The sequence below is a fragment of the Procambarus clarkii genome, chromosome 45, assembly GCF_040958095.1.
Source record: "Procambarus clarkii isolate CNS0578487 chromosome 45, FALCON_Pclarkii_2.0, whole genome shotgun sequence".
Lineage (NCBI taxonomy): Eukaryota > Metazoa > Arthropoda > Malacostraca > Decapoda > Cambaridae > Procambarus > Procambarus clarkii.
The window spans coordinates 3,446,081-3,468,225 of record NC_091194.1 but is presented as its reverse complement, the minus strand read 5'-3'; the positions used below and the strand labels follow the sequence as shown (position 1 = coordinate 3,468,225).

General features: G+C 39.6%; 2 protein-coding genes across 4 annotated transcripts in view; one reads left to right on the top strand and one right to left on the bottom strand.

Annotated features, from left to right (window-relative positions):
- LOC123769982 (uncharacterized) overlaps nucleotides 1–9,523 on the bottom strand; it is a 46,484-nt gene extending 36,961 nt beyond the window's left edge. For both annotated transcript variants that reach the window (XM_069301201.1, XM_045761513.2), the window contains exon 1: nucleotides 9,099–9,523. The gene's annotated coding sequence lies outside the window, so the exon portion shown is untranslated. The remainder of the gene's footprint in view (nucleotides 1–9,098) is intronic.
- A 50-nt stretch (nucleotides 9,524–9,573) lies between these two features.
- LOC123769981 (protein VAC14 homolog) overlaps nucleotides 9,574–22,145 on the top strand; it is a 26,746-nt gene continuing 14,174 nt past the window's right edge. For both annotated transcript variants that reach the window (XR_011222088.1, XM_045761512.2), the window contains exons 1-9: nucleotides 9,574–10,198; nucleotides 12,620–12,770; nucleotides 13,676–13,906; nucleotides 14,459–14,676; nucleotides 16,210–16,330; nucleotides 17,344–17,467; nucleotides 17,823–17,948; nucleotides 19,739–19,872; nucleotides 20,773–20,914. Coding sequence is in view for 1 of the 2 variants with exons in the window: in XM_045761512.2 (XP_045617468.1) it covers nucleotides 10,098–10,198; nucleotides 12,620–12,770; nucleotides 13,676–13,906; nucleotides 14,459–14,676; nucleotides 16,210–16,330; nucleotides 17,344–17,467; nucleotides 17,823–17,948; nucleotides 19,739–19,872; nucleotides 20,773–20,914 (1,348 nt within the window). In the remaining variant the exon portion in view is untranslated. The remainder of the gene's footprint in view (nucleotides 10,199–12,619; nucleotides 12,771–13,675; nucleotides 13,907–14,458; nucleotides 14,677–16,209; nucleotides 16,331–17,343; nucleotides 17,468–17,822; nucleotides 17,949–19,738; nucleotides 19,873–20,772; nucleotides 20,915–22,145) is intronic.

Sequence of the window (22,145 nt, the reverse complement as noted above, 5' to 3'; positions counted from 1 at the left end):
CAACAAATGGCTATTAGAATTAAACTCCAGTAAATGTAAAGTAATGAAACTAAGTGGAGGGAGAAGGAGGCCAGACACAAGGTACCAAATGGGAGACGACGTCCTCCACGAAATGGACAGAGAGAAGGATCTAGGAGTTGATATCACGCTGAACCTGTCTCCTGAAGCTCACGTTAAAAGGATATCACGAATGGCATATACTAGGCTGGTTAACAGCAGAACTGCCTTTAGAAATCTGTGTAAGGAATCATTTAAAACCATGTACACCACATATGTTAGATCAATCCTGGAATATGCAGCTCCGGTATGGACTCCATACCTTGTCAAGCATAAAACGAAGTTGGAGAAGGTTCATAGGTATGCCACAAAACTAGTTCCAGAACTACGAGGTATGAGTTATAAGGAAAGGTTGTGTGAATTGTACCTTACAATTGAGTAATGGGAGAAATGATTATCACATACAAAATTCTCAGGGGAATTAACAGAGTAGATAAAGACAGATTATTTAACACGGGTGGTACACGCACAAGGGGACACAGGTGGAAACTGAGTACCCAAATGAGCCACAGAGACATTACAAAGGTGACAGAGAAGCCAACAAATGGAATGCATTAGGCAGTGATGTGGTGGAGGCTGATTCCAGACACAGATTCAAGTGTAAATATGATAGAGTCCAATAGGCTCAGGAACCTGTACAGCAGTTGACTGAGAGTTGAGAGGCGGGAGCACAACTAGAAGAGTACACACACACACACACCACTAAGAGCACCACTAAGAAGAGTACACACACACACACACACCACTAAGAGCATGAACACACACATTCTGCGACTAATGAGAGACGCCTTGATCAAATTATCTTCACCGAATGAGGTCACTGCATATTATTCTGTGTGCGTGTGTGCTCACCTAAATATATTTGCATAAGTGTACTTGCAGAGGTTGAGCGTCAGCGCTTTGGCCCCACCTTTCAACCTTCAAATGGAGTGTCGTACAGGCTCTTGAGCATTCACATGTCTTTTGATACTGTCTGTACCACTTCACTTCTTAGCCCATTTTCTTTAGACATTATTCTGACAATGCCAATTGTTTCTTTTAGGCCTATGTAGCTCACATGAGTTCTTCTTGTCTACCTTTGTTGTTTTGTGAATTCAGTTCCAATAATTTGGACTTGTCTGTCCTCTGTATTCAGCTGCGAAAATTTAGTTATAATTTTAGACCAGTTAGTTTGGTCTTCATTTATGTTGTGAAATCAATGTCTGTTTCTTCAAAATTTTCCTTGGAAATGGACCCAATATGACAGTGAGTGATAGTGAACCCCATATCCATCTTCTGAGTAGTAGTAGTAGTAGACTTCATACCCACCTTGTGAGTGGCAGTTAGCCCATACGAATCCTGTGGACACTAGTGAGCCCATACTAATCCTGTGAGCGGCAGTGGGCCCCATACCCACTCCGTGAGCGGCAGTAGGAACCATTACTCACAAAATGGTCTTAGGAACTGAACCCTCATTCATGCTAACACTAATTACATTAGAAATAGTACAGTGATGGATTATTATCATACAGGAATTCTTCATGGAAGCTGTCATCTTCCTAAATAAATACAATTACTTGATAAAATGGTAGCGACTTACAGTACGGTCTGTACCCCACACGTCACTGCTACTCCATAAACCAACCCAACTCAACGTAACTAACCCGACCAAAACAAGAGATAATATATTGTCTTTTATATATGACATGCAGGTGTGAGGCGTCACTATGACGTCATAATGTATAGGTTTTAGTTGTTGATTATTGAAGGTGACAAGGGCTGGGATTCGGCCCCATAGACCCTAGTGGCTGGCTGGCGAAGAATGTAAACAAGCCGTCCATGACCTCACCTAACTAAAGTTCAATGATTGCTGATTTTTCGCGAGCGGGTCCGTCCATTAGGTTAAAGCTGAGAGGAAGGTGGGCCAGGACGCGGCCCGGCCCGCCTCCCACATTACAACTACACCCTGGGTACACTTTAATATACCTCGGGCCCACTACCTCAGGTAGACGTGATCACTTTTATATAGATCTACTGTATACTGCTTTACGTTATGCTGGATTGAGTTAGGTCACATTATGGTGAGTTAGGTTAGGATAATTTACAATAGGTTAGGAGTTTAAAAATGATTGTTAGGTTGGTAACAGAAGAACAGAAGACTGCATTACGTTAGGCTACTATAAGTTAGATTAGGTCAGGTTATGTTAAGGTTGGGTTACCTTAGGTTAGGTTAGGCAAGGAGAGGTTGGGTTAGGTTAGTTTTGGTTACGATAGGTTGGGTTATGTTGGGGTAAGCTAGGCTAGGATACAGTGGGTTATGTTAGGTTGGTTTGTGCTTCGAGAGTTCTGCTTCCCAAGTCCAGCCTGGAGCCAAGCTTATTTGACGATAATTTGATATAATAATAAAATGTGTAAGGGGACAGGAAGCCAAGTTATACAGTACATGTTATAGGCTTATACCCAAGTCCCCCCTCCCCCACCCCCCACCCCCCCCAAAAAAAAAAAAAAAAAATATATATATATATATATATATATATATATATATATATATATATATATATATATATATATATATATATATATATATATATATATATATATATATATATATATAAATAATTGTGTGTTTGTGTGCTTGCAGCGGCCACAGACCCACATATCCACTACAACCTGTGGGATCCGCCACTTCCTGCAGCAACTTTTCCAATTGCCTCTTGAAAACTTCCACTTTGGTTCCGGCAAGTAAGGTGACCCTAGGGCCTTAGGGCTACTACTGATCTTCCTCAGGATGTAACCCACAACAGTTGCCTAATTCTCTGGTACCTATTTACTGCTAGGTGAACAGAGGCATCAGGTGCCCAAAAGTCTAGTGAGCTGCCCCAGGAATCAAACCCGGGACCTTCTGATTGCGAACCCCTGCTACCGTACACAAACATTTAAATATGAATAGTGTAGGGTTTCCTCTGACTTCGAGCCCTGCCAGGGAGCATGACTAACTGGACATTGACCCTTAACTGTTCCTTCTCCTGTTCACCCAGCAGATATTGGAGACCTAGTTGTAAAACTAGTGGCGGGTCGTGTTCCATTGAAAACCTCTTTGGGATAAGGCTTACCATGAGCTATGGGAAGGGAAAGCTCTCAGCCAGCTAACAGGAGTCAGCAGTCGTCTGCTCCTGTACCCACCTGTGTATAAAACTAGTAGGGTAAGGCTTACCATGAGCTATGGGAAGGGAAAGCTCTCAGCCAGCTAACAGGAGTCAGCAGTCGTCTGCTCCTGTATACCCACTTGTGTAAAACTAGTAGGGTAAGGCTTACTATGAGCTATGGGAAGGGAAACCTCTCAGCCTGCTACCAGGAGTCAGCAGTCGTCTGCTCCTATACCTACCTGTGTAAAACTAGTAGGGTAAGGCTTACCATGAGCCTAGGGGAAGGAAACCTCTCAGCCAGCTAACAGGAGTCAGCAGTCGTCTGCTCCTGTACCCACCTGTGTGTAAAACTAGTAGGGTAAGGCTTACCATGAGCCTAGGGGAAGGAAACCTCTCAGCCAGCTAACAGGAGTCAGCAGTCGTCTGCTCCTGTATACCCACTTGTGTAAAACAAAAGAGAGAAAGAAGATCTACTCTGTACAGTGCAAAGTGTAACGGAAGTTAAGTAACTCACAACGCCCCTAAATAATTCAGCATGAACTCGTAAACAAGACAACTTACATATTGTTTCTAATATTTATATTTGTTACATCTGAAAAATATTATTACACCGTAATAATATTTTATTACGTTCACGTCAGTTCACGTCAATTGCTATATTTTGTATTGTATCAATTTGCTACTAATGTAATACCTACATTAATGGTTTAACTTATGGCAGTCCTTCGTGCAACGTTTCCTGGGAGATATTTTCACCCATGTAAACACACAAGGTTTCCTGGGAGATATTTTCACCCATGTAAACACACAAGGTTTCCACCCTTTTTTAAGTGCAAACCCTGTTCTGAAACTCTTCCTGGACAGATGTAACAGAACACATGCCCACCACACCAGACATAAATATCTCTTTGATATCCCCAGTCAAACTTAATCTATGTAAACACTCTATGCAAATAAAGGGACCTAGTCTATGGAACTCACTCCCTAATGATTTGAAAAGCTGTCCAACTTTTGCCTTATTAAAAAATAAAACCAAAAAGTACCTAATTTCATCTTAATAGTTTTCTACCATGGGCTTTATCTTCACAGTGTATCTAGTGCTACTCATTCCCCCAATATTTGTACCTAAGCCATATTACTTTACCATTGTAATCTTAGATATCATCTGATATCATGGTTGTATTGAGTCCATTTTCTACTGCATTATTCCTTGAAACTTTTCCTTGAAATGATCCTCATATTGTGCTTCAGTGAACCAATGTATAACCCTGAAATGCTATCCTCATGTACCTAGTAATCCTTGTGTCTTTATTGTGTATTGTTATTATTGTGTATTATTCTGATCTCCTTTTGTGTCAAAATTTCTTCAATTTACCTGTAAAAAAAAATTGTCAATTTTACTGTAATTATTCTACTTAAAATTATCTGTACCTGTAAAGAAAAGCTGTAAAATACCTGTAAAAAAATTTTATCAATTTTACTGTTAATTTATCAAAAAAAAATCTGTTAGTTTAAGGACTTTCCTGAAACGCTATGCGTGCTAGTGGCTTTACAAGAATGTTAATTTAACTTATTTTCTATATTCTCTGTTAACCCCCAATGTAACTTCTTGTATATAAATAAATAAATAAATGTAAACACACAATGTTTCCTGGGAGATATTTTCACCCATGTAAACACAATGTATCCTGGGAGATATGTTCACCCATGTAAACACACAACATTTCCAGGGAGATATTTTCACCCAAGTAAACAGCAGAAAGTTTAGAGTGCGGGGTTGTAAACTATGCAGGTGTGGTCAGGACATGTGACTCGTTAATTATTACACAGGCCGCGTTTGCCCTCCACACTATCTGGGAGTTATAGTCGTGGGGCAGGTGTCCCTGGTGTGTACTGGTGTGTGTGTGTCTGTGTGTCCCTCGTGTGTACTGGTGAGTGTGTGTGTACTGGTGTGTGTGTGTCTGTGTGTCCCTCGTGTGTACTGGTGAGTGTGTGTGTGTACTGGTGTGTGTGTGTGTGTCCCTCGTGTGTACTGGTGAGTGTGTGTGTGTACTGGTGTGTGTGTGTGTGTCCCTCGTGTGTACTGGTGAGTGTGTGTGTGTACTGGTGTGTGTGTGTGTGTGTGTGTACTGGTGTGTGTGTGTGTGTGTGTGTACTGGTGTGTGTGTGTGTGTGTGTGTGTACTGGTGTGTGTGTGTGTGTACTGGTGTGTGTATGTGGTGCTTGAGTGTATTAGCGTATGTGTTTGTGTGTATTCTTTCTTAGTATGTATATTACCACTGTAGTATTATTGTTAATGTCCTGAATTAAGTTACTACCAATACTAACCAATACTAAGGATGTGATCAGTGATTTACTTAGGGTATTAGAATGTTATAGTGTTGCCACAGTTCCATATATTTAACCTCAGGCCATTTAATTGTTGGAGACAGGGTATAGCTGTAGGCTCTTATTATCTGTATTTTTATACCTAAATGATCCTGTAGATTGGATCTGAGAATTTTTTGGCACAATTTTGATTTACCCAATGAAAATCTTCCCTGAAACAGCATTTTTTTCTTTTATGTATAATTACATTGTTACATTTTATCTGATCGTATTACTATCCTAGACTCTTTTAATTGTCTCTCGGATAACTTAACATCTAAGATTACTTTATTATTCATCTTTAGGGTGGATTACGGGCTTGGCCTTAAGGAGACATTGCAGACGACATAGTAGCTGAACAACAGTCATAACAGTGCCTATGGCACCATGCCATTTCGTACTCATTTGACTGGTGTTGACTCCTGACCCAGCCATGTTGAGAATGTACCCAACACCAATTACTGTGAAAAAAATGGGTGAGGCTAGCCCAAGCGTCTGGCTTCCAACTTCAGACAGACAGACAAACAGACATTTCCATTTATAAATGTTCTGGATGATCAAGTTACCTGGAGATGCCCGGGTCTCGCTCTCCACTCTTCCTCGCCTCTTCTTTCTTTCTTTCCTCTCTCCAAATCTCCCCCTCTCCCTCCTCTCTTTCCCTATCTCCCCCCTTTCTTCTCTTATCAATCTTCCTCAATTCTCCTTCTTCTCTCTTTCCCCTCCTCTCTCTCTGAGAAAATACAGTCCCAACAAACAAACAATGTCACCACTGTATTATTTGTACAGTTGTTTCTGTGATGCAACGTGGTAACAACATAGCTTCAAAAACGTAGCAGTTAAGTTGTGTATAAGTTGGGATATATCAACAGCTGAAAACACTTTTAAAGCTGGAAAACAACCCCCCCCCCCCCCTTTTCAGACTTCGTAGGAAACACTGGGAATCTTAAGAGTTGTTAATCCTTTTTAAATGGGGGGGGGAGGGAACTAGAGCCGACCCCGTCTGGTCTATGACAGTCTCATACCACCCTCGTGTCATCTTGAAAAGTTGAGTGAGATTAGTCCAAGGTGCTGACCTTCAAACTTAAGACAAACATAAAAACAAACGAACCGAAAGACATTCTCTTCTATAGATGTAAATAATAATATAACAAACTTAATTATCTGTTATTATCTGTTATCTGTTAGATTAGGGACTTGCCCGAAACACTATGTGTGCAAATGGCTCTACAAGACTAAAATCATCATCATTACTTTGTACTCTCTTAACCCCCCAATGTACCGTCTTGTATATAAATAAATAAATAAAATAAAATCACAATTATTAATAGTAAACCTGGAACTTATTTATAAGTAATAATAATAAACCAGGAATTTAATTATAATAATTATAAACCAGAAACTTATTATTAATAATCATAAACAAACTTAATTATAAAGAATAATCCCAATCCTGGAACTTAAATATAATGAATAATCATTAACCAGAACATTATAATAAATTATCATTATCCAAAACCAATATTGACTAATCGCAACTCGAAAAACCATATGATAGGCTAACGAATAAATGAATTAGTTTTGTCGGGACAGGCAGCCTGTGTATATACACACGTTAGGCTTGCATCCCCTCTCTCACACCAGCTGACTAACTCCTGGCTACCTAATTACTGCTAGGTGGACAGAGACATTAATTGAAAGGAAACGAGCCTAACATTTCTATTCCGTTCGGGATTCGACCCGGGATTCCCGATTGAGTCGAAGGCGATCTTTACTCCCGAAGCCCCAAAGCTCAAACAGAAACCTCTTTATCATGACGCTATGTAACCTAGAATACACTTAAAACCATGACCTAATATACTTATATTTAATTAGTAACGAATATGTACCCATTATAGGCCTATCATATTGAGAACCCATACATTATAGGCCTATAATGAAAATGAATAATTAAAACCCATATTATGGCGAATAATGTTAAATAAGAAAACATTATGATTAATTTATCAGAAACTATAACAGGACAAAACCTATGTAATCATTAATTATACACCAGGACACGTAGGCTAATGAATAGGCCCAGTGATAAATCACACTAATTATAGCAGAATAACAACCCAAAAAAGGAATCATAATTGATGAGTTTTTAAAACCCGATTCAAAGTCAGAACACTTAATGGAATGTATACATTGTCACTATTAACTAGTTGCATAAATGAATTATGATATACCACAGTCCTTGTAAAGAATAATGATCAACAAGGAGCAAATGTATAACAAATAACATTCCGGAATCCCACGTGTTATAAATGTATAACACAAATCCCATATTTTAATGAACAACAAAAAACCGGAATCCCTTTTCTTCATACTGATAAACCATAGCTCACATTGCCATTCACAACGCAGGCAATAACATATTTATAATGAATAATAAGAGGCTACACCATATTCCACATTAAAATTAATACTAATATAGGTCCGGAACTGACATGGGCGAATCTTGTTACTATAATTGATTTAGAACACGAGTAATAGTAACTTTTGAATTTTACTCAATAATGAATAATGGTAAATTTGTACTCGCATTAGGCCAGCAATTAATAAAGTTTAACTACAAATTGCCCTGAAAAGAAATACACAACTTGCCTATATACAACAGTAGGAAAAAACCGAGGTATCCATATTAATTACACGATAGACCTATCTTTATATATCAAATAAACTATAAACTAACTCAAGTTGATTAGTTTTAAACTGAGTTCGGTACAGTGAATAAGCAATACGTAGGCTTACCATAATAGTGATATACAGAACCATGTAGCCCACACTTGTTCATATAGCCATTTTGGCAATAAACATTAATGGTTTTAAAACCCCTTGAACACATATCACTTGTGATACAAAAGATTATTGATGTGTGTATTTGAGTAGGTGGTTAAATATGTATGTGTATGTATATATGTACATGTATGTATGAGTATGTGTACATGTATATACAACATTAATAATTGTGTAACTAGCGTCAAAAGAGTTATTAGCTAAACGAACTAGAGGGTTCAGTTCCTGAACCGATTATGTGCCTCTGTAACCCTTTACACTACCGACCACGGCATGGGTATGGGTGCATAATAAAGAAAGAAATTGAATTGAACAGACATATTGTTAATTTTATATTTGCTTCGACGGTCACATGTATGTAAAGGCCGTATATGTATATGAATGTATATGTATATGAGGCCGCCTCGCATTCCCTGGTAACTTGTTCATACATACGTATCATACTGTGAGTATATGTAAATGTATATGATTCTTACGATAACAGATTACATTTGACCATTGATGTAACAAATATATTATTGGTTCAATGCTTTCATTCAGGTCAAAATCCTGTGAATATATTTTTGTTATATTTAAGAGGGTATTTTTCATGTTTTTCCTAGTAGTGGAAAAAATAATTCTATATTGCTTTTACCGTAGTGTATATCTAGAGAAGGAAGGAAGTGGAAGGGATACAGAATGTGAGAGATAGTTAAATATTAAGATACTTACGGTGTAGAGCATCATGTTAGGAGAGAAGGAGACGGGTAGAGGCGGCCCCATGTGGACAACCTCCTTCACCACTACACCTTAGTACACCCTGGCCTCACCACTCATCACTACACCCTCACCACATCACTTCACCATCACAACGCTACACTCCCGATACTATTTCTTGAGCACCAACGTCTCTGGAATGCCGAGCCTAGAGGGATTTGGCCTTCATCTGTCACACAGGCATCATCTTGGAGGCTTATCTCTCGCTTCACCGCGCCTTCACCGACCTCTTATCATACACACGTTTTCTGAGTCACCGACGACACTAGCACAGCACATTGTGAGCTTATCTCGGTCACTAGTACTTGGACGTGAGTAAAAAAAGTGAGAAAATGGTCCCCTCAGCCTGGCCTCCCCCGAGCATCTTCCATTCAGTGTCGTCTGCTCAGTGGGGTCGCGCGCAAACGCACTTGTCGCTCGTAAATCTGCCGTCGCTGTTGTGCTGTGGTGGTCGGGGCGCGACCACCTCCCTCTCACACAATACTCACATATTACACATAAATTATCCACTTAACCGTTGCTCACATGACTCAGTTTTCATTAATAATGAATGATGAATGATATTGTCTCCTTTACATGAAGACCATTTTGCCCTACTGTGGACACTGCGATAAATTGGAAAGTGTATTTGAGGGAATGATTAATGACGAGACTTTTGTATTAATGAGGTAGTGCTGCTGGTAATGATAGTGATTCTGAGAGTGATCTTCACTGGTGTTGGGTTGGCGAGGTCTGGCTAGGTTGGTGTGTGCAGGGATGCGGACACAGTGTTGGGGCGTCCGGACACGGCGCTGGAGTAAACAGTCATCAGCTGACTGAGGCGGGGGCGGCGTACGGCCTACATCATGGACTCTGTTTACGCCTCTCCTGGCACTCCCTTCTGACTTGCTCTGAGAGAACACTCGGTACATGTCTTCTTCTTAATATCCAGACGATAATACAGCCAGCAGCATTATGAGTGACCGAGATTATTCGCCGCTGAGCTCGGCGTGTGTCCGGGCGCTCAGTGACAAGCTCTATGACAAGAGGAAAGCCGCCGCCCTCGAAATAGAGAAGTGAGTTCTGACTTGTGTTTATCTGCTCACACAACCATCACCAACATTTCACTTCACTTATAATATCATTTACTTCATATCAATGCTATAAGCACTTACAAAATTAGGCTTTTATTTTTTTTACTAAAATACATTCATATCTGGGTAAGGATTTTCAGAGTATGCTATACAATATATTCTACTTAGATCTGAAGAGATAACCTGTTTCGTGTTTACAAAATTGTGAGGATAACACATACATTCCATATTATTAGGAATAGGTGATGTATTTATAATTTAAGAACATTTTTTGTAATATAATTTTAAGCATAATGTGCTACTTAATTTTTCATGAATTAGAAATGTTCTATTATTCATATGCTTCATTGGTATACTCAGTTCATTTATACCAGCTGCTTCACTTAAAGAATTCATTACCGCTGCTTGTACTCTTATATTCATCAGAGCAGAAAGTAGCATACTGTGAGTCCTTTCTACTAATATAGTATTCCTTTATGCTATTCACTTATCCTACCATTCTTATTGCCTTCATTACAGACTCATATTTCATCTTCCATATTTCTATTTATATGGGTTAGTTCCTTCTCATAATTACCATACCTCACATTTCTCCCACTTACATCTAACACCATTATTATGTACAGTCTGTAAGACTTACCAATTCTTCTCGTTTCAATTCCCTCATTTGTATTCTTATGTTGAATACATTGTTTCCACTCTTTAGGATTTACAAAATTCACAGCTTCCCCTTCCCTGGATATTCATCAAATATCCAGGGAAGTCCAAATATCCAAGGGAATATCCAAATATCCTCCCCCTTCCCTCCAAAGGATACTTGATCAACCAGGCTGTGACTCATACGTCAGGCTGCGAGCAGCCGCGTCCAACAGCCTGGTTGATCAGTCCGGCAACCAGGAGGCCTGGTCGACGACCGGGCCGCGGGGACACTAAGCCCCGGAAGCACCTCAAGGTAACCTCAAGGTAACCTCCCTTCTCTCAAACACGATATTCTTTCTTTTTGCTTCATTAACCTAAACATTCTTCCTATCATATTTCATTCACAATCTTTTACAATTCTTCTTCATTCTCTGCAAAGGCCATGGCATTATGCTTGCAAACATATCATTAACAATAATTTTTTATTTCCATCTAATGTGGAAATTTTATATATATATAGATATACATATATATATATATATATATATATATATATATATATATATATATATATATATATATATATATATACATATATATATATATATATATATATATATATATATATATATATATATATATATATATATATATATGTATATGTATATATATATATATATATATATGTATATATATATATATATATATATATATATATATATATATATATATATATATATATATATATATATATATATATATATATATATACCAAACGACTGTACAAAAATCTTGGTAGTCGTGAAACTATTTATCCAAGATCCGACAGCGCTCGGTGGTCAACTTGGGCAAGTCTAGTGGTTAAGGTACCAGGTACTGCCAAGGTGCATAGTGCTCCTATCTGTCTGGGTTTGAACCCTTCTTGGGTGTGGAGTTTTCAATTGCATAATGGCTTGGTTCCCATTCAAGCTTGTTCACATTTGTGTTGCTCACGTGGCCTCACAAAGTGAGGTGATTCAATGAAATATCTATGCCCAAGTTGACCACCGAGCACTGTCGAATGGTCCTGGCTAGCAGCTCAGGTCACCCAGGGTCCTGGCTAGCAGGCCAGGTTACCCAGGGTCCTGGCTAGCAGGCCAGGTCACCCAGGGTCCTGGCTAGCAGCCCAGGTTACCCAGGGTCCTGGCTAGCAGCCCAGGTCACCCAGGGTCCTGGCTAGCAGGCCAGGTCACCCAGGGTCCTGACTAGCAGCCCAGGTCACCCAGGGTCCTGGCTAGCAGCCCAGGTCACCCAGGGTCCTGGCTAGCAGGCCAGGTCACCCAGGGTCCTGGCTAGCAGCCCAGGTCACCCAGGGTCCTGGCTAGCAGCCCAGGTTACCCAGGGTCCTGGCTAGCAGCCCAGGTCACCCAGGGTCCTGGCTAGCAGCCCAGGTCACCCAGGGTCCTGGCTAGCAGCCCAGGTCACCCAGGGTCCTGGCTAGCAGCCCAGGTCACCCCCAGGAAAGAAGAAGAGCCCACCAGAAAATGGTATTTCATTATATTTAATGCTTGATTTGTTTATCATAGCTTTACATCATATACAGTACTGCATTATCAAAATGTATAAAATACCATTACACACTGTAATGGTATTCATCACAGTTATTGTCTCAATCATGTTAAATTAGCCACATTCTTGTATCTGCTAGAGTATTATTATTAATGATGATTGGTATTTTTCTTGTGTGTCTTGTGAAATGAACAATTTGACTTTGATTTATTGCAGGATGGTGAAGGATTTTTCTTTGGTCGACAATCAAGAACAGATCAGGCGACTTATTCGTGTTTTGGAGGAATTTGCCATGTCACACAACCCCCACACGCGTAAAGGAGGGCTTATTGGTTTGGCTGCTGTTGCTATTGGACTAGGAACTAGGGTAATGCATGATTTTCATTAAATATTTGAAAATAAATTATTTAATTAAAATAGTGAAACTGCTTAGTGAAAATATTGAAACCACGAGCATAGCTCTCATCCTGTAACTAAACTTGGGTAATTACTTAGACATTGGGAAAACATTAAAATAAAATGTGTACTGGAGACACTGGATTCTTGGAGTGGTCTACCATCTCTTCACACACATCCCTGCCTCCCCACACACATCCCTGCCTTCCCACACACATCCTGCTTGCCAAAGGGATGTCAGAAAGAACTTTTTCAGTGTCAGAATAGTTAACAAATGGAATGGATTAGGACATGATGTGGTGGAGGCAGATTCCATACAGTTTCAAATGTAGATATGATAGAGTCCAATAGGCTCAGGAATTGGGTCACCAGTTGACTGACAAGTTTAAAGGCGGGACCAAAGAGCCGAAGCTCAACCCCCGCAAGCACACCAGGAAAACACTTGTACATTCACACTTCCACTCCGTGAAAATGTTGTGGAAAGAGTTGGTCTAGTGAGGAGGAAGTTGTGCTCCAACTAGCTCAATAATACCTGCCTGTTTACCTAGTGGCAAGCTCAGTAAATTCATTAAATATAAAAGCAAGAATAGGAAAATTAGAAAAATTCATTATGATGAAAATAACATGTATTTGATGAACCAATGATCCAAATTTTAGCACATCTTCACTGGAATTCGGATCTGGTCCGAATATTTTGCAAAATCCACTATATCGAGGTTTGGACTGTCAGTGTGCCACTTACTGTTTTTATAAACAATTATTTTATTTTATTGCCAAGGAAAATTATAATTTTATTTTGTTGCCTGCTTAATTATTAAATTTAGTTTTATTACAGGTATCATATATACATCATTTCTAATCCAAGTTTTATTTCAGGGTATTGGTCCATACATTCAAGAACTTGTCAATCCTATTTTGGCATGCTTTACCGACAGTAACCCTAATGTGCGGTATTACGCAACAGAGTCTCTTTACAATGTTGTGAGAGTATCAAGAGGTACTGTGTTGTCACAGTTCAATGACATTTTTATTATCCTTGTTCGGTTAGCTACTGATGCTGATCAGAATGTAAAAAATGGCTCCGAGATGCTTGATAGAATAATGAAGGTTTGTACTTTTAGAAATGTTTACCCTTTACATTGATTAAATACATAATACTTTCATTGATGTACAGCAAATGTATTTAAAGAAAATTACTTTACAAAGAAAGATCACAAAATTTTGAAATTAAATTTATATTTTGATTGTTTTTCACTTTTATGTTAATACATTTTTAATTTATTGTTGGTAAGTTGCATAAACATTATCAACCGAAGCTGTAGCAAGTCTTCTAAAATAGTGGAATTTTATGAAAGTTTATCAAATGATAAAAAGTATGGAGATAATTTTGTTAATATTCATTTAGAATTCAATAAAATCATGCCAGTTTTTGCTGTGCAGTTAAGATATATGTTGTGGAACAAATAGTATTCAAATGAAATTCCTGCCCTGCTTTGGCCTAGGTATTGTACTGTAGCAAATTTGTTATACTGTACAGCATTATCATTATATATATATATAATATACAGTATACAGTATATATATATATCTCACACACTATATAGTATAACAATTTCATTATTCATTGAATATCAAAATATTATTTGTTTTATTCCACAGGACATAGTAACAGAAAGTGCCTCTTTTGATCTGGTTGCATTTATTCCTGTCCTACGTGAAAAATTGTACGTTAACAATCACTGGGCACAAACACTGGTTGTGTCATGGGTGTCTGTCTTACACACGGTGCCAGATGTCGACACGCTCTTGTTCCTCTCTGACATTTTAGAGGGATTGTTCTTCATCCTGGAAGCTCCCAAGCCAGAAGTGAAGAAAATGTGAGTTGCTCTGAAGCATGTATACACTCCATACAATTTCTCTGTATATTCAGTGCTTACCTGTTTGTGACTACAGACAAGTGAGATCTAGCTCTCTATGCCTCCCTCCTACAACTCTCTTTCAACGCATTCCACATTTCTGCCACTCACACAGCTCTTATAGGCTGTATTTACTCTTTGTGCCTGCAGGATTGAGCTGTTAGCTCTTGGATCCCATCTTTCTAACAATCGGTCATCTAATGTACAATATTGACTCCAGACCTATTTTTCTCTTATCATATCTACTGCATATCTTTCTGCCTCATTCACACATCTCCAAGATGTAGCTCCAACAGCTGTGTAACTCCCAGGTACCTATTTACTGCTAGGTGAACAGGGGCATCAAGTGAAAGAAACTTCCCATTTGTTTCGGCCTCGACTGGGAATCAAACCCGGGTTCATAAACGGCAAAACCTAATAGCTGTACGCTTGGCCGTGATCGGAAGCATCGGAATGGTAAAAATAATGAAAAATATGAATGTATGGAAATTACATCCAGAGTCAGTACAGTATAGACTTATTGGCTATTGCTTACGAATTTGAATGCTGGAGAGAGAATCTGACAGCAGAATTTGTGTTGTTTGGAAATTTATGTTATAAGGATACAGTACAGTATCTGAATTTAAGAGGTTGCACCATAAATGTGGAAATATGTTTTGATTAATAAAATATATGATCGTGCATAATTAATTCATTGTGTCAGGGGACAGGCAGCCAGTTTATACATACAGTACATGTTTGTACATGCCTACCATACCATACATGTTAGGCTCACATTGAGGGCCCCCCTCCCCCAACCCCAGGATCGGGTCGAATTACTGACCCTCCCGAGAATGCAACCTGCCTCAACAAGCTGACTAACTCCTGGGTACACATTTACTCTTAGGTGGACAGGGGCATTAGGTCATAGGAAACACATCCAACCATTTCTGTTCCAACCGGGATTCGAATCCAGAATTCTTGATTGTGAGTCAAGAACGAACCCGATTGTACTGAACTACCACGACCCTCAGCCTTCATGTACTGGTATCCTCAGGATTATTAGTATTTAACACTTGCACTTCATCAGTTGCTATCTGCCATTTTCTCCTGTACTCCAGTCATCACTTCAGGGTCCCAGTGGTACAGTCGGGTTCATCCTTGACTCGGTCGAGAATTCCGGGCGGAACAGAAATAGTTGGGCATGTTTCCTATCACCTAATGATCCTGTTCACCTAGCAGTAAATAGGTACCCAGGAGTTGGTCAGCTTGTTGTGGGGTTGCATCCTGAGGAGGGTCAGTAATTCGATCCTGGGAGAACCTCGATTTAAGCCTAACATGTACTGTATGTATAAACTGTGGCTGCCTGTCCTCTGACACAATGAATTATTGGAGATTGATCCTTATGGGTTTTCAATGCTATTTTTTCACGTGAACCTCAAAGCAGAACTGTTGTATAGAGCTTAGGAGTTTAAGGGTAATTAACATAACATAATTTTTAATGTTTTTTACAAGGTGTGAGGCCGTCGTTGGAGAATTCTTAGTGAGCATCAAAAAGGCTCCCGAGAAGGTCAAATTTGCTGATATGATCAACATCCTTATCACCCATGCACAGTCATCTGATCAACTAGTACAGGTGAACTTGCTCTCTCATGTGTTCAAATAACTTCAAGAGTAACACATTAAACACTTAAGGACACAGCAGATATATGAAAAATTTTGTACTGCTATGTAGTAATTAAAAAGATTATAATACTGTACTCTATTTTATTTCTGAATATTAAAAAAATATAATAATAAATGGTTGCTGCAATTCTGTTCTGTTAAATATAAATTTATACTGTTAATAATTTTACAGTAATTATGTACTGTATATTGTTTATTAATTGTCAAGAAAATTCAAAGGTAATTGGGAAATTCCTGTTTGACAGTTTGTTTATATACCGTAGGTGATCAGTATATAGCTGGCCACCAAGGAGCCAGCTCACCCTTGGTTTCTAGCTCTTTTGGCACGGTGTCTGAACCATGGAGTTTTTCGCAGCTCAGTTTCTTTCAGCAGAATGGTTGGGAGACGTACCCAGCTGATTCAACGTTTTCTTCCAATCTACGTATCTGAACTTTCTGTGGGGAGCCTCGTCAGCTTCCTGAAGCTATCCCTACTGATAGTGCTATATTAGCTTGGGGTCGTCAGTCACAGAGTTCTTGTTGCCTACCGGGAACCAGAGCCAGAACCTGGCCTGGAAAAAAAATGTAAAGTGTTCATAGGCCATTTGCTCCCTGCGCCTCTCTGAGGGGGCCACGTTCTGGCTCTGGTTCCTGGTAGGCCACAAGGAACTCTGTGACTGATGACCTCAACTAATATAGCACTATATCAGTATGGCTCCTTCTTTTTGATAATTACTTACTTGCAAAGATACTTGTCTCTCTGGGCTATAGTCACTGAGAGGTTAGAAGAGTAATGCCATCAAGGTCAGATCCATTGCATAAAGCTAAAAGGAACTATTAGTACTGAGATGTCTCAGAAAGAGACAGTTCATTTCACTCAGTGCTTTATTTATTTATTGCTCTCCAGCCTTTCTCTTAAGTAAATTCCTCCTGACATCAGGAAAGTGGAAAACAAGGGAATAATGAAGATAACTTTTCTTTCAGATGATATCCCTAACTTGGATTGATGAGTTTGTGAAATTATCTGGCCGGGTGATGTTGCCACACACTTCTGGAATTCTAATTGCTACAATTCCTTGCTTGGCGCTGGATGACCCTACATATGCAAGTGAGTGAATGATGTTTCTACAAATGCATGCTCATTTTGTTTATCTGCCATTATGCATTCTACAGTTGCATTTGATATTATGTTAACTATATTTTTCATGCTTTTGTGCTTCACTTACCCCTTGCCTCCTTTCACCTGCCCCCCTCCCCCCCTTCCCGCTTACTCCCATTATTTTTATTATTATTTGATTCAATTATCTATAGCCTGAGATTGGACAGTGGGAATGTACTTCTGAATTATCTTAATTAGATCAAAAGATGTATACAGTATTTGTATTTATTATTAATAGACTGAATGTAAGAAGTTAGATATTTTAATTAGATGATATTTTAATAAAGATTTTATCCTTTGTTAGAGACTCGTGGGTTGGCAGAAGATGTAAGCTCAGGATTGATGGATCTGATTACTGTAGAGGATGATAGAGATGGACCAGAAGGATCAGCCGACAAGTTCTCTGATCACAACTCCTTCTCTATGGAAAGTAATAATACTTATTAAAAGTTTTTTGTATCTCCTGTATAAAAGTTGTTGGAATGCACATTATTTATTTTTTATTTATTTACTTATATACTGTATGTACATGAAGGTACTATGGATTGTGAAAGTACATATGCTGCAGAGTTAAGGGGAAGCCCGAGGAGTGTCCCTGGGTCTCTGGGACTGTCCTTTTCGTCCCATGGTTTTTGGTTCATTCCATGGATGGTCTGTTGTTGCAGGAGGATTGTTTTTCATACTTCTTCTCCCCTGTGTATGAGTTGGATTGCTCAGCTGCTTCCTCTTGGGTTCGGTTCCAAGTCCCATTAGGCGACTCAAATTCCTCCTTCATCGGGAGGTTCCATCATCCTGTGGTGCTGCTGCTCCTGTGGTCCATGCAGATTTGCTTCAGTACCCTGTATGGAACACGGACCCCTTTTCCATGATTTACCCAGCCTCTCTCAAGTATGGGTCTGTCTGCTTATCTGTTGCAGTATGAGGTCCTGTCAGCTCATCCTGGCTGGCTGACAACCCTCTCTTTTCCTGGGAGGTCTCTGCAAGTGCTCTTTCAGTTCTTTGTGCTTGAGCAGCAGGAGACGAGATACATCTTCCAAGTGTTCTGAGTGGGGGTTCATTTGCCTATTTGCCCCAGCACTTTCCAAGGATGTTGGGCAAGTGACAGTTCCAGGTGCAGCTGCCTGTGCTGTCTAGGGGGGCCCTTATTGTGGAGGGCCTCAGGGCTTGTTTGCACCTGGTGGCAGTTTTGCATATCTGGGTCCTCATGGAGGGGAACTCTTTGAGTGTCTCCATGAGGATGTGGCATTATTGGGGTTTGCTCTACGTGCAAAAGCCTTGCAGCCTGCCATTCTGGCCTTATCAGCCTTGCCAAAGGTGTTAGCCCATCTTCTCTGAGAGGCAGAGGCGGCATTTATATCAAGCCACCTCGCATGTCAACAGATTATATTGGCCTGCTGTTTAAATTCAGATTGGTCTCTTACCCTTTTGGCAGTTATATACATCAGTTGTTGTTATCTCTGGATTTTGCCCCCTTTCAGAGGCGGTCTGATCAGGTGGAGACTTCGCCTGTTGTTGGTCGGGGTAGGTCCCGACCAACTTGGCCAGATGCATGGAGTGGTGACATTTATTTATTTATGCTACCACTGGGAAAGGCAACCAGAAAATTAACGAGACAAAACAAATCACTGCTGGCTTCAATAGAGTCCACAGCCAAATAACCACTGAAAGAATTCCCGACAATGTAAACAAACTATCAAAATCTCTTGAAACTAATGTGAGCTCGTTCACTCCACCTCTCCTACACATTTGGGGGAAAGGGGAGGCAGCTCACAGCCAGCCAGCATCTCCACCCTCAGTTCTGTGGTACTGTAGATGTAAACAATACCCCGACGACCTGGAGAGAGGTAGGGTGTCAGGGCAACCCATTCTCCTAATAGTATATTGCATTTTGGCATATACATTCCATAAGGTCAAAAACTGGTGTGCTAAAAACCATAGCAGCTCACAAAATTGACATATCCTATTTTCCATTTGTGGGGCCTCATTTAAGTTAGATTCAGGCTAGTTTAGTACATCAGTTTATTGACACTGGGAACTCTCAGAAGAATGGGCTGGTTGGAGAGCCACCAGGGCTTGCTTAGAAATTGGCATTTCATTACATTCAACTCTGGTTTTCTGGGAGAAGCCATGTGTGCCTTTTAACTAGCTTAACCCATTTAATAGTAATAACATCAGTCCAGCTATAGTATCTTAAAAAAGATGGTAACTTTTCCTTTCCAGAGCATGAGTGCGAGGGACTTGATCTGTGTTCGGTAATGGAAGTTCTCCGTAATCAGCTACGTAATACTCCAGTTTCTTGTAAGACAGCTGTTCTTAAATGGATTTATCACCTTCATAACAAAATTCCCAATAAGGTAAGTAATATCTTTAGATAAAAAGAAATCGTTATTTTGATAGGTGTAACAAATGTATATATGGTTAACCACTTTTAGGGGCAGGAAACCTAAACCAATTCTTACCCAGGATGCAACCCACAACAGTTGCTCCAGGATACCTGAAACAAATCCACAAGGGCCGTGATGAAGATTCGAACCTATGTACGGGATGTTCCCAGATGTGCCTTAGTCAACTGTACCACAACATGGTCAAAAGAATTGCACCCTGGAGTGCTACCATCATCACTCAGATCCCAAAGCTTCTCTGAAGCCCAATCGGGGTTTCACACAATTTCACCCATGCACCCGGGCTCTGTCAACCAGATGTTCTACCTCTATGCCTTTACTTCAACACACACACAGAAATCACAATAACTTGATATATCAAATGAACAAATCCACAAAGGGCCTCAGCTCAGAAACAAGGCACTGAGAATATTGAAGCACTATTTTTCTGAGCAGTAATGAATTCAACTCCTTTAATCCTCATTTTCCCATGCATATTGGGATGCTAGCTCTCCCACCTCTGTTGACTTATTGCTTGATGTCATCTAGTGATGATCAGAGGCAGTGGCTAGTGGTCTTTTCAGTGGTTATCAGAATGCTAATTGCTTTTCCTTACATATTCAAAATTTCAAACGCAGGAGGCATGGAGAATTTAGTTTTTCTCGTAATGGCATGCTGGTCATTTGGTGGTGGATTTATAATTGTATCTACTGTCTTTCTTCCTTAGCTATGTGGCAAAACCATTAACAAAGATCCCTGTCGTGACAAAGTAAGAGGTTGAGTAGCCTGGTGTGTTTTATGGTGTGGTCTTGTAGCAGTCAGGACACCACTCAGAAATACCATTTCAATGTTCTCAACTTCCTTTTTTTTCAGATGTGTCGTTACTTAGAAGAGTTATTTCATGCACTTCTCAAGACCCTCTCTGACCCATCTGATGAGGTGGTGCTCTTGGTGATCCAGGTGCTTGCTCAGATTGCCTCTCCCACCAACCATCATCCTGTTGCAACTACACAAGGTCAGTCCTCATTCATAGGTTTGTATAACTATATTCAGTTTTCTGTCAAACAGGTCACAAAAGGTAATAGTAAACACAAGAACATTCATTTCTAGCATAGTGCAAAGCTGTGTACCACTGATGGCACTGTCGTTGGTACCTACTTTGTTCTCACTCTCATATCAACCAAACAAAAATACAAACCACAGTTCTTTTATCCTTTGCAGATAGTACCAGAATCATCATAAATAAAATTATTTTGATATAAGACTGAAAACTACAGTCAAGTATAAAGTGTTCCACTTTTCAATAGACATTAATGTTATTTTAAACTGTGATAAATTCCAACTACAGTACTCAGATATGGAAAATATTAACAACTTAAACTAGACATTGGATATAAGATGCAATCAGATTTCTTCATAAAATAGAAACAATACAGAAAGTCTAGGAATAATGACGTCGGCTAACTTAACGTTTATATAACTGGTCAGAGCAAACCGAGCATCAGCCAGGAAACTGATAAGATCTTTTATGGGAACCTTCATATCTAAGGATGCCACCACAGTGATCATAATTTTCTAATCGCTTGTATTTCCCACTTTGAATATTCCTTGATACTTGCCTCCCCTTTTCAGGCAGAAGAGATTTCTGGAATAGAAGGAATACTGAGAACACATGCTGCATGCATAAACACAGAAAGACACCTAAATAATCATGACTGTTCCATGAAGGGAGGTACTGTGGTTATACCTAGCAGATGGTATCCTCACATTCCATAAAATAAAATAAAACACATGACCTTTGCAATGTGACTTATAAGAAACAGGGTTAAAGTCAGAAGAAACTTTAAAAAATATAAGTTAATTTAATAAAACAAAATAAAAGTTTCTTTAACACCTGTAATACAACTGGCTATGTGCACTTAAAATAATAACATTGAAAACAAATTAAAAATCTTTAACACTTACTGGTGGTTAGTCTCTGACTCGGACACAGAAACATATACCTGTAGTGTACAACAAGGTAATAAGAATTAAGCTGCAAGATACTATACTTAACACCCTTGAGCTGCCTTGGCAAGTCATTAAGAGCTAAATGTGACCCATGTGATGCACCTGAGCAGACTGAAAGTCGGTGCTCGTGTTACTCGTATATATATACACCTGATCCCGACGTCGAGACAGTGGCACGAGTGGGGGGGATCATCTTGCAACCGTCGGCCGGCAAATAAACTAGCTGTGGCACCATC